This window comes from Pelobates fuscus, chromosome 9, assembly GCF_036172605.1.
Source record: "Pelobates fuscus isolate aPelFus1 chromosome 9, aPelFus1.pri, whole genome shotgun sequence".
NCBI classification, from domain to species: Eukaryota; Metazoa; Chordata; class Amphibia; order Anura; family Pelobatidae; genus Pelobates; species Pelobates fuscus.
This window is the reverse complement of record NC_086325.1, coordinates 98,535,015-98,552,797: the sequence shown is the minus strand read 5'-3', so window position 1 is coordinate 98,552,797 and position 17,783 is coordinate 98,535,015. Positions and strand designations below refer to the sequence as shown.

The following is a 17,783-nucleotide window of genomic DNA, read 5'->3' as shown; positions in this document are numbered from 1 at the left end:
GCTCCGTCTAATAATTAGACACCAGGTTTTGGGCAACCTTAATAAAAAGTGGACTCTCAGAGAAGATGACCCTACTCTAGTCCTTAACAGTCTAATATTTATGGTCTTTTGCAACCTCAGTCTGGCTCGTCTTAGTTTTCCATTGTTGAAGCGCTTTTTTTTCTAGCACTGCAGAACTTCAGACCTGCCCATAGGATCCTGTTTCAAACAATGTACTTCACCCCAGCTGCCATTTGGCATTCTTTTTGCAGGTCACTTGATGTCGTACTACAGTTGCTGAGTGACATTCAAATGAGCTGGTGGTCATCCTTGTCAGTAGAGAGTCATTTTCACCCTCTGCCAGTCTGTAGCCTTGTTGTCCCCAATGAACAGCCATCTTAAATTTTAAGGATGGAAGTAACTTCATGCTCAATGTATCACTCTGTCAGTGAAGCCAGAATCAAACCCTTCTTTTCCTCACTCAAAACCTTTATTTTCAACTGTTTGGCATCCTCAATAGTTTCTATTTTTTTTATTCCAGTTACTTTTGTGGTAATACTGCAGTGATGTTGCCATCCCGCTGGTCCTGTTGCAAGAGTGCTGACCACTGTAGTGTTTTTAACCTTTTCCTCATTTTGTAGGAATTCATTTAGGGTGATCACCTAATCAGTACCTCATTAAGCAGAATGAACTGTGCCTGTATTGGAATTAAAAAAAAATGTAGAGGTGTCTAAATTTTTATAGTATATAGTATACTTCAAAACAGATAACACAGGGGTAGTTTAAACCAATCCCCATGCTCAGAGCTCATCATTTCCATTTAAGGCAAGACAGATTTCATACGTAATAGTCATTTTAGAATTAAAATACATCTGTAAATGGGGTAGGAAATGAAGGCATGTGAAATAAAAGAAGGATAGAATAGCTATGAAATGAGAGGAAGAAACATGGTTTGGTGGGTAAGACTGGAACAGATGTATGAAAGCAATATAGATATCCCTGCTCTGAGGGCATTAGTATAGATTAGATTAAATTTAGATAGATTGTTGAAGGTAGATAGGGCGATAGATAAATAAAATGGTTTGACAGACAGAAATATTTCCTTATCTGATATCTGTAACAAACCTCACCATATGAAGAACACTTGACATCAGTGTCTGGGTACGAGGTCCACAGAATGCGATCACTCCAAGATGGGGCAAATATTCGAGTCTATACAGAAGAAACCGCAATGTATGTATGAGAAATACTATCATTATAGAAATGTGACATATATTACTGTTTCATACAATTGAATTCTAAGGACTGGACAGGTACCAGCACTAAATGTACAATCATAAAGGTAATATAAAGATTACAGACCTTGCTTAATTTTGTGTTATGGGTAATTGGAACAGCTAAATAATAAACGGGACCGGACGCCATTTCTCCCAGCTCCGCAAATCTAACTTATAATCCCGACAATATCTCGGTAACAAGCAGCCATCCGACATTGCAAACGCCATAAACAGCCCGGGGACACCCTGCTGAATCTACAGATGCCCTTCCAGTACTCCCCGAAACATCTGAAGGCAAAACGCAAAACCGGGGCCTACCACAAGCCTGCATACCGCGACCTCGAGTATCTCTGGGGCGGGGATCATGACGAACACGCAGCAGAGCTGTGGTCACCCCAAACAACGCCTGCCAACACATCCATGGGGCGCAGAACTCAGAAACCCACCCCCGGTAATGTACCTGAACAGAGAGACATTGGAGTCATGCTCCAACGACACACCTCAGCCACTATGGCGGCATCCGACCACCCACCCTCACCAGGGCCTCCCCACACAATTGCCCCTGCAGCACCCCAGCTGCAAAGCCCGAAAGAAAACACACAGCCACAGCCCACAGCCTCTGTTAGCAACTCTGAGCCTGCTACCAAACAGGACCTACAGATCCTATCTGCTATGCTACAGGACATTCAGGGCCTGCTGGCTGCTGACCTGCCCATTCTAAAATCTTCCATGCAGCAGCTCACAGGCAGACTGGCAGCCACAGAAGCAGAGGTCAAAGAGCTCCGTCAAGACACCTCTGACATACAGACCTCTATTGCCCAACTACAGGCAGCTCAACAGGCTCTATCAACACAAGTGGCAACACAGGAGGACAGGTACCGCCGCAACCATATTAAAATCAGGGGCATACCAGCCACCATACCTCAGGAGGAACTACCACACTATGTAAGACGCCTACTAGCCACAGTGTTGCCACCCGCCACCGCCAAAAAAGTAAATATCGCGGGGATGTATCGCCTACCGACATCTAACGCTACCAACACTACAACACCGGGCGATGTCATACTCCGCTGCGCACTACCTCACGACAAGGGGCAAATAATGACGGCGGTAAGAAACAAGACCCCGATTGCATTTGAGGACTCACAATTGTCCTTTTACCAGGACTTATCCAAAGCCACCCTGCAGTGGCGAAAATCCCTGGCCCACGTCACGGCCCAACTACGGGCGGCAGGAGTGCCCTACAGGTGGGGACCCCCACGAACACTTCTTATCACACACAAAGGGACTATCCGTAAAATAACCACAGGGACTGATATTCCTGCGCTCATTGCAACTCTGGATATACAGGAGCCGACGGGCCTAAATCGCGCCCACGGATGGGACCCATCCAATGTGACACCATTTGTGCCGCGAACAGCAAGCAACAACCAGCTGGACACCTGACTGGCAGAGACATTTCTAGACCGTCCTAAACCCATTGAAGGGTCTTACTCAACCAGCAGCTCTAAGCTGCACAGTTGCGAAGTTGCAAAAACCCTAATGCTGTGACTTTATTTGCTTATTTTTTCCAAATGTTGTTATACATAATTCTTTTTCTTTTTCATATGTTTACCAATGCAGAATCTCCCACACGAGGACACGATCTTAGTATTGCACCATCCAGGAATAGGGAGATTAAGCATTCTACCACATCACCAGGCACCCATAAAGTGATGCCTACTATAAGCTTAGTCCGGTTCTTTTTAGCCACACATGCACAACTACTGAATCATTCGTACCCCCCCCCCCCCCCCCCCCCCGCTACCCCCTTGGTTAGGGGCAACACCTCCACCGAGGACGGCCTTACACGAAGGCAATCAGCTCCCCCTCCCTGAAAAGACGAGGGCACAACTCACACTACGAACACCCTAACGCGGAAACCGATGCACGTAACTTTAGACCTATACCTAGCCCCGAGTTTACATTTAAATACAGCTAGATCTCAAAACGGTGATATCATCCTTTAAATATTCCCTACAACGTGGTTCTCCGCATTACTTGACATACTCAATTGCAGCGCCCGGCTTCTATATTGGCCTTTAAAAACACGCACCTACAGACTACATGCAGGTTCATCTAAAGGTCTGATCTCATACTCACCAGAAAGCTGTAACCGACTCACCACCTTACCTTTACATCTATGTACCTCATAATCATAGTCAGTGTGAAACTTAGGAGACTACACTCCTCACTTACCTACACCCAACACACTGAACACCACTATTCCTTAATGTTTTTTCTTCCCTTTTTTAAAAAAAATGTGCAGCGCTCTCAACATGTATAATTTTATTGCCTGATACAAGATGTAAAGCTCTTATTTGACATGTATACGTTTCATATGTCCTCAACAATGCACAACCAAAATAAAGAATTAAAAAAAAAAAAAAAAAAATTATTAATAAACATTTCAGCTGTTTATATTGCCTTTGGCAAAACTGACATCATATACATTTAAAAAATGACCTACTGCTATTTATCGCATGTGATTTTCCACATAGAAACGTGAGGGAAATTCAATATGTTGCCCTACAAGCCAGGAAATAAGGTTATCGCATGTGATAAACCAAAATTAAACACAGATTATTTTATGGTTGGATGGATGTAATAGAGAGCATGGGGGGTATGTATTACCTGTTCCTTGATAGACACTGTTTAGTGTAACGGACTCTCCTAATAACTAAATGCCTACTGATTGCAAAAACAGCAAGCAGGCAAACCTTTCAAAATTGTTTTTAAAAACCCTGGGGTCTGCAGAACCCTAATAACAAGTAGAGGGAAAAAATATTGCCCCTCCTCCTCCTAGGATCACAAAAAATGAAAGTGTAGGTACACTGGAAACAGAGATGGGTCTGTTAGTTAATGAAGACCAGGAAAAGGCAGAAATTTTAAATAACTATTTTTCTTCAGTAGATATTAATGAGAATCCTATAGCAAGAGATATGCAATTGATTGCTGCAAAAAACTTGCAGATAATTTGGGATTGGATGACTCGAGACAAGGTGCTACAGCTGTTAAAGAAAATTAGTGTAAATAAAGCTCCAGGGCCTGACGGTATTCACCCACGAGTACTTAAGGAGCTAAGTGGGGAAATAAGTAAACCTCTGTATTTAATTTTTCAAGATTCTTTTGTTTCAGGTATTGTACCGGAGGATTGGAGGAAGGCAGATGTCGTTCCTATATTTAAAAAGGGTTCAAAATCCTTGCCTGGAAATTATAGACCTGTAAGCTTAACTTCTGTGACTGGGAAAATATTTGAAGGGCTATTAACCTCCCTAGCGGTATTCCCGAGCGTGACTCGGGGTTAATTTTCGCTGCCAGAAGCGGTAACCCCGAGTCACGCTCGGGGTAGATAACTCTGAGTCTCCTTACCTTCTCCTTGCGATCCAGCGATGTCCCCGCTGTGATTGCCGGTGAGAGCCCCGGCGGATGCCTCCATCTGCCCTCCTGGATCCGTCTCTGTGAGCCGCAGAGGCTCATGGGGGCGGAACTGGGCGGGTAATTCAAATGCATAAAAGTATAAAAGTGACACACACACATAAAGTTAGGTAATACAGTGCAATCCTGTCAGATTACATTGTATCACCTCAGATTTGACACAGTATCACCTCAGATCATCCTACACTGCCCTGCCTGCCCTTTTTGCTGTAATTTCTGCCCATAAAATAAATTTTTTACCATGGCATCAAAGCGTCACTTTAGCATCTCCAAAGCGGGTTTGGATCAGATGAGTGACAGCGGCAGCGACACAGAGCCCCTCGCAGAATTGAGCGACTGCGATAGCGATTCGTGGCAAGATTCGTCATCCGACTCTGACAGTGACCAGAGAAGTGGCGACAGCGACGATTCTGCACCCGAGCTCAGTGATGTGCGCACTTGGTGCCTTATTGATTGCGGTGTGGATGAGGTACCGCCGCCAAGATTTCCGTTTACTGGATCACCTGGGATGAAGGTAGACGTTGAGCACAATGATCCTTTGGCATACCTAAAATTATTTCTCACAGATGACGTCATTGAAAAGATTGTCACGGAGACAAATCGCTACAACGAGCAGCAATCAGCTACTCTGCATAGCAAGTTTTCCAGGAACAGAAAATGGAAACCAGTGACTAAAGAGGACATCTGGAAGTTTCTGGGGCTAATACTTCTTCAGGGGGTGGTGGGGAAACCCCAGCAGAAATGGTACTGGACTACCAATAAATGGCTGGCAACCCCATTTTTTGGCACCATCATGTCCAAGTACCGATTTTCCCTCATAATGAAGAATTTGCACTTCACCAACAACGAGGAATTTGACGAAGCCACACATCCAGCGCCAAAACTCAAGAAGATCTGGGAAGTATACCAAATGATCCTAAAAAATTTCCAGCAGGCCTATGTGCCAGATAGAGACATCAGCATTGATGAAAGTCTGATGCTTACAATGGACGCCTCAGCTGGATTCAATACATCGCATCCAAGAGAGCACGGTTTGGAATAAAATCCTATATGCTCTGCGAGTCTGCCACTGGCTATATATGGAATTCCGTCATATACACCGGTAAAGGAACACAATTCAACCCCAGGTACAGCGGCTATGGGATGGCAACGTCATCAGTCCTTACACTGCTTGAGCCATTGCTGAATCAGGGGTATTGTGTGACAACGGACAACTTTTACACATCGCCTGAGCTGTACGAGTTTCTGATAAAACACAAGACTGATGGATATGGAACCATTAGGGCCAACCGACGTGACCTGCCATCTATGTTTGCCAAGAAAAAACTGAAAACAGGAGAAATGGTTGCCTGGCAGAAAGGAAAGATGATGGCAATGCGTTGGCGTGACAAAAAAGACGTATGCCTAATGAGTACAGTGCATAACACCTCCACTGCCATGGTCCACACAAGAGGTGGGAAAGATGTCATGAAGCCACAACTTGTGATTGACTACAACAACACCATGGGAGGAGTCGATAGAGCTGATCAGGCGATGACATTTTATCCGGCTATGCGGAAACAACAAAAAAAATATTACAAAAAAATCTTCAGGCATCTACTGGAACAATATAACAACAAAAATAAAGTATATACACTAAAGAAGAACACGTATACTATGGGTAGCCCCAGGTGAACTTCACAATCACCTATCGAAATATATAGTGAACAAACAAAAGTGGAAACCACCCAGAATACGTATAGATATATAAAGACAAAATATAATTAAAATTGGGACAACCTGATATGAGTCAGCTGTCCTTTGGATCAAAATCTATGAAGGAATTGAAATAGCCTGCATAGCGTAAAAAAGTATATATAGATGTGTAATATAAGTGAGATAAGAAATGCACTCACAAACGAACGATAATTCAGGCCTTTTTACCCTCTCAGGGGTTATGTGATGAGTGTAGATATCCTCCAACACGATATATGTAAATGTAGAAAGTGTAAAAAATGCAATATAGTGAAGTATGTTCAAAAAGGTACAAAATCACATTTATTCATTGCACTTACAAGATGGCAGTTTTAAAAGGCATCTCTCCATATACATATGGAACTCCTAGTGGAGGTAGTGTAGTGTCCACAGTGGAGGTCCAAAATTGATAGAAGAGTAACAGGATTCAAAACAAATAAATAAAAACAGTTAAAAGTTCAAATAATATCCGGTTAGTATCCAACGCGTTTCGTCCTTTCATAAGTTGGACTTCTTCAGGGATAACCTTGGGTCCATCTCGGATGGTTTTTATACCGTCGTGGGCAATTTTCGGAATCCTATACACGTGTAGAAAGCTTGCGTTCCACTGATGGAACGCACTGATCGAGCGCGAAATCCATAGAATTTTAACAAAACAGTTCCGGGTTGTGGTGCGCATGCGCGTGAAAACGCGCATGCGTCAACTAGAAAACACCGCTGCCTAGAGGGGACAAAAGACAGAGAACGGCAAAAACGCCTAAGAAAAAAATCACGTCTGTTTTTTACCTTAGAGTACACAAATTGGTATAATGGTATAGCTATGGTTCCCTATTATTTTACATGTATCTTATTTCCAATGTCACCAATATATATATATATATATGGATATTATAGGAGTTGGTATATATAGCTATTTAGGGAATTTTAGAGAATTGTTTAGGCGAATTTTATTTGATTGAAAATTCGGCTTAATATATGAAATGCTGTTAAAGGCGCATCCACCCTCATATAAATGCCAATAAAGGCATATTCACCTTTATATAAATGAAATTCACATATTTCTTGAAAGGTACAGAGTAAATGAGTATGTGAAATTGAATCTTGGAATAATAAATGTAGATCAAAGATTAGAAACACAAAAACCATAAAAATTATAAATATAAATATGGTGATATTGGAGTGATATTACATTTGACTCCTATTATAAGAAGATACTTTGAAATTATAAAATTGCATAAAACTATTTACATAAACAATATATAATCAATATATACATTATCGTGGACATCCCCCAAAGAGATCACATGCAGAAAACTTGATTAGATAAGGCCTTGTAAATCAATTTCTTGATTGAGTCCAAGGTTTAAAGTTTTTAAATTAAAAATCCACAGAGCTTCTTTTCTAACTAGCTCCTGTAGCCTGTCTCCACCTCTCCACCCTAATTGGACTGAATCTATTCCGAAAACTTGTAGGGTGTTCCAGGAAAATAAAGGGCATGAATTGCAGTGTTTTGGTACACTGTGGTCAATTTTATTTTTGCGTATATTGTTGTAATGTTCTAATGTTCGGATATGTAATTTTCTGGATGTGCGGCCCACATATTGGGCCCCACAGCCACATTGTAGTAAATAAATTACAAAGGAAGAAGAACATTGAATATGATTTTTTATTTTGTATGTTTTTTTCGTATATGTACCTGTGAAGTCATGAATTTTCCTTTTTAAATAAGTACATGTAGAACAATGACCACAGCTATAAAACCCTTGTATTTGGACCTTTAGAAAGTTGTTACTGGTGGGGGTAATTGGTAGTTCATCTACTGGAACAATGCCTCTGGAATGCCTATATACTGCACAGAGGAAAGAGTGACATGCCTCTTGTTCATTCTGACTTTATCTGGAAGGTGGCGGAGCGGATTTTTGTGAACTACCAAACGGCATCAGTGGCCGTGAACAGATCTGGACGTCGTGCTGTTGACGTTGTCAACCCAGAACGCCTGACTGGTCGTCACTTTATGGATTACATCCCGCCAACCGCAAAAAAGGCAGCACCTACAAGGATGTGCGTAGTTTGCTGCTCAAAGCGAGATAGCAATGGAAAAAAAATCCGAAAGGAAACCAGATTCCATTGCCCTGATTGTGATGTCGGTCTATGTGCAGTCCCATGTTTCAAAATTTACCACACCCAGGATGTTTACTGAATTTTCTTTGTTTGACAAATTTCATTATTTATTACATTATTGAATAAAATTATATTATTTATTAGATTATAATTCATGATTTTATGTTTCGAACTTTATCACATCTGAGAGCACTTTTGGTCAGGTTTAAGAAAGTAATTACTGGCCTACAATACATAACACCAAATTTCCATGCAAAAAAATGGTACCGCTTTTGGTACAAAATTCCTGACATAATCATACCGCCAGGGAGGTTAAGGGATAATATTCAGGAATTCATTCGGAAGAGCTTTGTTATTAGCAATAATCAACATGGTTTTATGAAACATGTGTCATGTCAAACTAACCTAATTGCATTCTACAAACAAGTAAGTAGAAGTATAGATCAGGATGTTGCAGTGGATGTGATCTACTTGGATTTTGCCATGGCATTTGATACGGTTCCTCAAAATAGGTTAGTCTTCAAACTAAAATAAATTGGTCTAGATGAATATTCTTGTTTTTGGGTTAAGGAGTTGTCATTAATGGTAAATTTTCAGGCTGGACAAAAGTGGTGTCCCTCAGGGTTCTGTTTTGGGACCGCTTTTTATAACATATTTATAAATGATCTTGAAATAGGCATTGACAGCCATGTTTCAGTGTTTGCAGATGACACAAAGCTTTGTAAAGTAATAAAATGTGAGCAGGATATTGCTTTGCTGCAGAGGGATTTGGATTAGGCATGTGCATGGGGAACATTTTCGGTTCGGTTCCCCCTCCCGAGCTCCCACCCGCGACGCGTGAGTGGGGGCTTTTAAACTAAAGGAGGACCTATTGCCCCCACGCCCCCACCCCTGAGCAGCGGATGGGAGCCCTACTGTAAAATAATGGGGGGGGGGAAACCTATTGTCCTCCCTCTGGGCCCCCACCCCTGAGCGGCGGGTGGGGGCCCTAAATCAGAATAAGAGGGGGGCCTAATGTCCTCCCCCCTGTCCCCCACCCCTGAGCAGTGGGTGGGGGCCCTAAATACTAATAAGGGGGGGGACCTAATGTCCTCCCCCATGTCCCCCACCCCTGAGCGGCGGGTGGGGGCCCTAAATACCAATAGGGGGGGACCTATTGTCCACCCCCCTGGCCCCACCCCTGAGCGGCGGGTGGGTGCCCTAAAAAAAATGTTACCTCTCCCCCCCAGGTGACTAGGGGTCCCCAAACCCCTAGTCACCCCCTCCCCCCCAAAAAATTAACCCCCTACCTACTCCCCTCACCCTAAAAATAATGAGGGGGGGACCTTTAACTAAGTACCTGTAAATAAAATAAAGCTTACCATTCAATGTTTTCTTTCTTCTAAAATCTTCTCTTTTCAGCCCCAAAAAAGGCCAAATAAAAATACATAATAACCGACGCAATTAATAAAGAAAAAACAAAAAAACAAGCACAAAAAATCCATCTTCACGCATGGAGGGCTCCGCGCAGACTGAGCTCTACAGGGTGGGGGAAGGCTTATAAAGCCTTGCCCCGCCCTGCAATTAGGCTCAGAGCACTCTGATAGGTGGGTTTAAGCCATCCAATCAGAGTGCTCTGACAGGTAAATGAAGAGACTGACAGGGCATAATTTACTAAAACTAAATAATCTTTACTTAATATTAGTAAATTTGGCTGAAAGACCAATTTAGGTCTTTCAGCCGTTTAGTAGATAACTCCCTAATACTGTGGGAATTAGGGAGTTATCTACTTATTTATTCCTGTCATTACATTACTGGCCAAGTAACTTACATTTTATATGAATGTGTGTTATTTGATTGTTGTAAGTGTTGCAAATGCTTACAGCTGAATCCTGGCTATGTTTGTATACTTTTTATTTAAAATTGTAACAAAATGTAACATTCTTCTTCTTTCGCTGGGTAAGTATATTAGTACTTAGGCAATACTGTGCTTCGGAACTTCGGCAACTTCGGCAACTTCGACACTTCGAAAATTCGGAAATTCAGTAATTTCGGAACTTCGGGACCTCGGCAATTCGGCATTTCGGCAATTCTGACATTCGGAAGTACCCGAATGTCCGAATTGACCGAAATTCGTCCAAATTCATATTCGGACCGAAACAAATTGTACATGTCTAATTTGGATCGATTGGGGGACTGGGCACTAAAATGGCAGATGAAATTTAATGTAAACAAATGCAAAGTTATGCACTTTGGGGTCAAGAATACACAAGCAACTTACACCCTAAATGGTAGTGAATTAGGAATAACCACACACGAGAAGGATTTAGGAATTGTTATAGACAAATTAGGCAGCAATATGCAATGTCAATATGCAGTTGCTAAGGAAAGTAAGGTTTTGTCATGTATAAATAGTGGTATAAATTCTCGGGATGAAAATGTAATTTTGCCTCTTTATAAATCGCTGGTAAGACCACACCTTGAATATGCTGTGCAATTTTGGGCACCTGTTCTAAAGAAGGCTATCATGGCACTAGAAAAAGTGCAGAGACAAGCTACTAAATTGATAAAAGGATTGGAGCATTTTAGTTACGAAGAAAGGTTAAAAAATGTAAATCTCGGGGGCGGGGCCTAGCCGCCGAACTGACTGGTCACACCAAGCGTGAGCTCCAAGTGAGAACCACTATTAAGCTGCCTTTTCCTACCCCAACAATCGATTTTTAACGCTGGAACGCATCGGGATTACCCGGAGCACCAGCCTGTAGTTTTTTTGGGACCTACAGGACGAATTATACTCGACAGCACACTGCGGCCTACCAGCGTCCGTGAGCGTGGGAGAGGCGGCCGCTCTCCCTGCTGACTGGCCTGCTGGAACAGCTAAGGTGGTTGGGACCCCCGTTTCTCCCCTCTTGCCGGTGGGGGTTATCCCGGCACGAACAAACAAGCTTGACTCTTATGCAAAGCAAAATACAGCGCAACCCCTGACACTCACGCTCTGCTCTGACACCGAGGACAAGATGGCGGCGGCTGAGCCTGCTGCAAAAGCAACAAGCCCTCTGGAGACCTTTGAGGAATGACTAAAGGCCCACTTCAGAGATTTCTGGCGGAAGATGTTATGTAGAGGGGCAAAAGCTACAGGAAAGCAGCGGAGAGAAGACAGGCAGTCTAACTTACCTCCCGACCACAAGTACCTGATGGCTGACAAGCGCCGGAGTCCACCAGCGCCTACTAAACCTCAAAAGCCATCAAGTAAGGCGGCACACTCACGCATTACCAAATCGCAGAGCTCAACTGATCGGAGATCCTCTCTCCCCCCTTGGCGGAAGCAAAGCACTACAACTCCCCCGAAACCCACAGGGGCTCACACAAAGCCTGTAGCTGCTGGGGGCCCAGCATGGAGGTCCGAGACTTTGACCCATCAGACCCCTCTGGGACGCATCGGCCGTAGCCGAGTGAAGTGGCAACACCTGCAATCAGGCTTCCCCTGGGAGGCCCAACGCAACACTCACCTCCTTGAAGGGAATCTCTCAACGGACGCCCAGCTCCTCCCTCACAGGTCGGGAATTGGGTGAAGATCCGAGATGGTGAACCTGCTAGCCTGGGCATTATCCCGGCTTACCTACCGAACAGTGGACTCCGGTATTTACTAATATTAGCATACTCCCGATGTTATAGTCCAATCTCCATATAGCCTACTCTAGAGTTGCACTGTTCCTGGGCTCTCTGCCCAACCCCCCTCTCATGGCATTGCATAGCAAGCACAGCTCCAACCTTTTGAGTTAACTTATTTTTTACTTACCTCAATGCTGTCCTGTCAGAAAGGCTATGCCATAAAGGAAGCATAGATTTAACCCTTTAATTTTTACATGCAGACGACTGTAAATAACATGCCTAGCTAGTTTCTACATTACATTGTTAGGTTCAATCTTGCCAGGCTGTGTAACTCCCATACCATTACCAGCTTTATTTTATTGTTTTATGTTAAAACCTTACTTAGTTAATCCTGACAGTTAGTCACCCGTGATGTACAAACCACTAATGCTACTATATGAACCACCTACATTATCTTGATTAATTCATGTTTACTCTGCAATACGGTTCGGTTTAATCGTTTTTACTAATCTACCTAGCACGCAGTGAAACCGTTTAGTCACGAAGACATTCTTCACCTAGCCAGCCAAGTATTATGTTGCACTATCTCTGTTACCCCAAATATAAAATTTTGTGCTGTATTCTCAAGATGTATAATATTATCTCTAACTGTTCTCAACGTTATCCTACATGTATCTCTGTATGTTCTACAGATCCTCGCATCTGCTGTTGTGGCAACGCAGGATGTATTGTATTCTCAAGCACGACCAAAAATAAAGAATGACAAAAAAAAAAATACATTTAAATCTCTTTAGTTTGGAAAAACGGCGCCTCAGAGGGGATATGATAACATTATACAAATATATTCGGGGCCAGTACAAACCATTATCTGGAAATCTATTCATAAACAGGGCTATACATAGGACACAAGGTCACGCATTTAGGCTGGAAGAAAGGAGATTTCATCTAAGGCAAAGAAAAGTTTTTTTTACAGTAAGAGCAATAAGGATATGGAATTCTCTGCCTGAAGAGTTGGTTTTATCAGAGTCCATACAGATGTTTAAACTGCAATTGGATAAATACTTGGCAAAACATAACATACAGGGATATAATTTCTAATTAGTGGGGTAATAGCTACTTGATCCAAGAAGACATCTGACTGCTAAGTTTGTTGCAAAATTGGAAGCGCTTCAGACTAGGTTTTTAGCCTTCTTTTGGATCAACAGCAAAGACATATGTCAGGAAGGCTGAACTTGATGGACGCAAGTCTCTTTTCAGCTATGTAACTATGTAACTATGTAATGGGGCAAACCATTTAATAGCTTGCCCCCTTAACTGGATCACTTCCAGGCTCTGATGCTCCTTGGATGTCCGGTGACGGGTTTCTGGTTTCTGCTGCTGTCACCATTCATTGGCCGAGAACCACTCTGACCACTCTCAGCAAATGAGTGTCATTCTATGCAACAAAAAACAGTTCCAGGCTGCCTGATGGCATCCCTTTGACGCTGTTGGAGGTGGAGTTTATCTCTGTATGCGCAGTGTTTCCAGGCACCATGACCACTTACAATGTACAATGCTATACTGAAGAAGAGGGCAGTAATTGTAGATTTTTCTATCATGTATGAAACATACAGGGCTGTTCAATAAAGTAAGAATTTAAAATAAATTTCAGATGTAAGGCCAGTGTAGCCAAAATGAAAGCATAACTGACTTAGACAATTCTTTCAGTTCAACTATTTTGGATCCTCATCTCTTTGAATCCCCACTTTAGTGAATACCCCTGATAGTGACGAATACAAAGACATCAGAAAAGGCTCACTCCAGTAGTCTTGGCTTTTTGCAAGTCGTATGTGCGGGAGCCTCTCTCATAGCGACACGTGGGTGGAAAGGTGACTGGCTCCTCCTCTGTTGGTATAACCACAATTGTATTTATGAGAAAGACAATTAAAAAGATTTTAAAGTAAATAAAGTGTTCACTGTCCACATATGCTGTAGAGGGTAATGTAATGTATGTTCTATACAAACTGATGAATGCATTGTGGAAGAGCTGTGGAATGTGACATTAATCATGTAAAATCAGTATACAGGAACGCACATGGCATCCATGTTTGATGGACAAATGATGAAATCCTTACTGAATCCCAGGAAGACTTTCTTCCTCTCCCGCTCTTGATTCAGTTGATCCACAGGAAGAAGAAGATTGTATTGTTCACGATATACAGATTGAAGAACATCCTGTAAAAGCAATGCTATGTTAAACTGACCGTTAACAGATACATCGATAGAGACAAAGAAAATGTTCACTTTACATGGAAATAAATGTAGAGATAATTGTGTCACAGAATTAACCCTGAAACCAAAACGTAATTTTTCTACCATGTGTGGCAGATTCCCTATCCCTACATTACAATTTGTTAATTTTTGGTTATTTGATACATTGTATAGTTCGGTATACGAACTCACCAAACATCTGAGACCTATCTATTTCGTATACCGAACCAACTACCAAACAGCCAGACCACCCAGGGCAGGCATGTGCTGCTCCTTGACCCTTTTCCCATTTGTTCGCACCTCAATAACTGCAATTATGCCAACATTCTGAGCAATAATACCAACATTCTGAGCAATTATACCAACATTCCTCCGTGTAAGTTCGGAATAAAGACTGATAAGGAATAAAGACTGATTATACTCACGAACCGTTATGTCCGGTACTTTTATTATATTTGTCACTCCTGAAAGAGACCGACCGCACAGCCTGATTTCATGGAACTCTTTTGGGGCAGGAGCCTTACGTGCGGTCAGTCAAACTAAGACTTCCATGGAAATCCTGAACCCCTGAACCAATATAGGTGATTTTTGGATATGTTGGTCCCCCAATTCAGGGCTATCAGGGGATATGACTATGTTGGGGGTTTCCATGTGTTTTAGAGGTATTTTCAATATGGTGTCCAAATTACGTTTTCTGTGCCTGTAGATAATTGAGTTTAGTACAGTGCTTTACTCAATTGTCTCCAAGGTACGGTACTTAACCGACTTTGTATGGGAGGTTCCTGGACGTGAGAGCCAATGTGATTGTGTATTTGTTTTTATTGTAGTCTACTCTCAGGTCCAGAGGGGAGTGCCCCTTGCTTGGGGATTGTCATAAGAGGCCAGTGTGGCTACCAATAAATCAGTTCCTGCTTACCCTCAACATAGAGTCTTATCTCATGTTTGTAGGGAACCACTATATCTGCTATAATCACCAGCTCTTGTAAGAGCTACACAGCTATACCGACCTTGGGATTTGGAAAGCATCACTCTGAATAGGGGGAAAGAACATCTCTGTCGGCGAAACCCCTCATCCTCTCGGTGTGGCCACCACAACATGCATTTAAATCACAGACCACACATTCATGTATTAACATTTATAATCATGTTGTACATATACATATTAACAACTGTTCTTATGAAGCAAACATAAATTAGTAACACAAACAGCCAATCACTAATAATCAGCAGCCAACAACACAGTCATACATTAACAATCTGCAGTGAATTATCCAGTCACACACTAAGAATCAGTATTTGTGTTATACATTATTGAGTTTTAGTGTGTTGGTAACATATCCACATACTAAAACTCAGCAATTAATAATACAAACAGTTGCATACAATTCATTGCCAATAACATTAATCATTACACATAATCAGCAATCCATAACACACAGTCACTAATCAGCATTCAATACCACACACACTCACACACTAATAATCAGCAATCAGTAATGAAAACAGTCACACACTGACAGCAATCAATAACACAGCAGTTCACTCTCTTTTACTAGTCAGTGTCAGAGATATTGTGTAGGAAAGGAAATATGTATATATTATGGGATAAAACTAAGTTTAGTTATATACAAAATAGTAATATAATGTCATATAATGCCCCTCCTCGTATAATGTCATATATGCCCCTCCTCGTACCCTCCGCTCTGCCCGCGACCACCTCCTGACCGCTGCTCGCACCCGTACGGCCAACTCGCGCTTGCAGGACCTCTCACGGGCGGCTCCTCTCCTTTGGAATAACTTGCCTACTGCCATCAGACTCTCCCCTAGTCTTCAATCATTTAAGAAGGGCCTTAAAACCCATCTCTTCAGGAAAGCGTATGGCCTCCCAGAGTAATCTCTCCCTTACATACCTGTCTCTTGCTCTCTCCTATGGGATAGTGCTTTGCTCTCTCCTCCAGCTCTGCTTCACTCCTACTTGATATTTCCTATCCTAATGTTTCCAATACCCCACCTCCTATAGACTGTAAGCTCATTTGAGCAGGGTCCCCTTCAACCTATTGTTCCTGTAAATTTTCTTGTAATTGTCTTATTTATTGTTACATCCCCCCTCTCAAAATATTGTAAAGCGCTACGGAATCTGTTGGCGCTGTATAAATGGCAATAATAATAATATAATCTTAGCAACCTATACATATAGAAACATATATATATATATATATATATATACATAGAAATATGTAATTACCTATACACAGATTCAGTATGACAACTTGAAATCTTGAAATAGAATAAAGCTTAGGTAAGCAAGGACACATTGGTTTGAACAAAGTCCAAATTGAAAAGGAGTAACGCTAACTAAAAAGTCTTGAAATTAAAACATTCCTTTTTGTCCTGAACAAGACGTTAATATTATATGATAATAGCTGGTAATATTCCTGACTAAAGCCAACAGCTCCACCTGCTGTTTGAAACATATATAAATATATGTCAAAATGACGTTAACAACCGTTAACATAAGACATGCTCCAAGATTTCCATTGGGCCAGGTCAGAAGGTTAACAGATAAGGAATGACAAATAACCCCATGACGTAGGGATAGAGAGAAAAAAAAAAAGGAAGATATGAAGAAAAGGAGATAGAAGGAGGACTCGGACGATCTCTTGAAATCCTTGACATCTGATAATCTACCAGACATCTTGAAACAATCTTGAAAATGACACCTGAAGAACTGCTTTCTTACTCTTTGCTCATCTGTAAACCTAACCTATCTCTATTAGGGAAAAGTTATTAGAATTTCTATCTATACTCTATTCTTGGAAACACTTCCAACTTCAGAACTTTTAACTATCATTCACTAACTCTGAATCAATCTGCTCCAGAGACATACAGATTATCTAGCATTAAATATAAGCCAATTATATTAATTATAAACATTATATAACTAAAAGTTAGTATTTTTCTATATTGCGTTGGTCTCCAATTAATTTAAGATGTCTTATTATGGATAAATTGTTTAGAATGGTAGAATTTGGTGTAAATGTTAGATGAAAATGTTTTACAATTTAGGTGAAATAAATGTAAAAGGGATCAACAAGATTACAAAGAGTGAAAGAATGAAACTTGGATGAAAAGGTTAAACAAAAACGCTAGATGGCATAAATACTCCTGACAAACTGTCCCACGCTGCTCGCTCCTCTATGGTAAAAATGTAATCTAACATGCACACTTGCACATTTCATCACAGACTAAATGATTTGGCAAGTAAACCAAATTTTCAATCCGAAAGCATAGAATCACTGGGGTAATTTAGAATTTCCGTAGTTCATTAAATTGCTATTCTGATTTCCTGACTGT

The 17,783-nt window shown here is 41.6% G+C and overlaps 1 protein-coding gene across 1 annotated transcript in view; it reads right to left on the bottom strand.

The window, feature by feature from the left end:
• Nucleotides 1-17,783, bottom strand: part of LOC134572899 (phosphatidylinositol 3,4,5-trisphosphate 5-phosphatase 2-like) — a 91,023-nt gene that overhangs the window by 18,257 nt on the left and 54,983 nt on the right. Inside the window, exons 13-15 of the mRNA XM_063432195.1 lie at nucleotides 14,294-14,393; nucleotides 13,978-14,063; nucleotides 1,110-1,191 (exon numbers count right to left, since the gene is read on the bottom strand). Of these exons, the coding sequence (XP_063288265.1) occupies nucleotides 1,110-1,191; nucleotides 13,978-14,063; nucleotides 14,294-14,393 (268 nt within the window). The remainder of the gene's footprint in view (nucleotides 1-1,109; nucleotides 1,192-13,977; nucleotides 14,064-14,293; nucleotides 14,394-17,783) is intronic.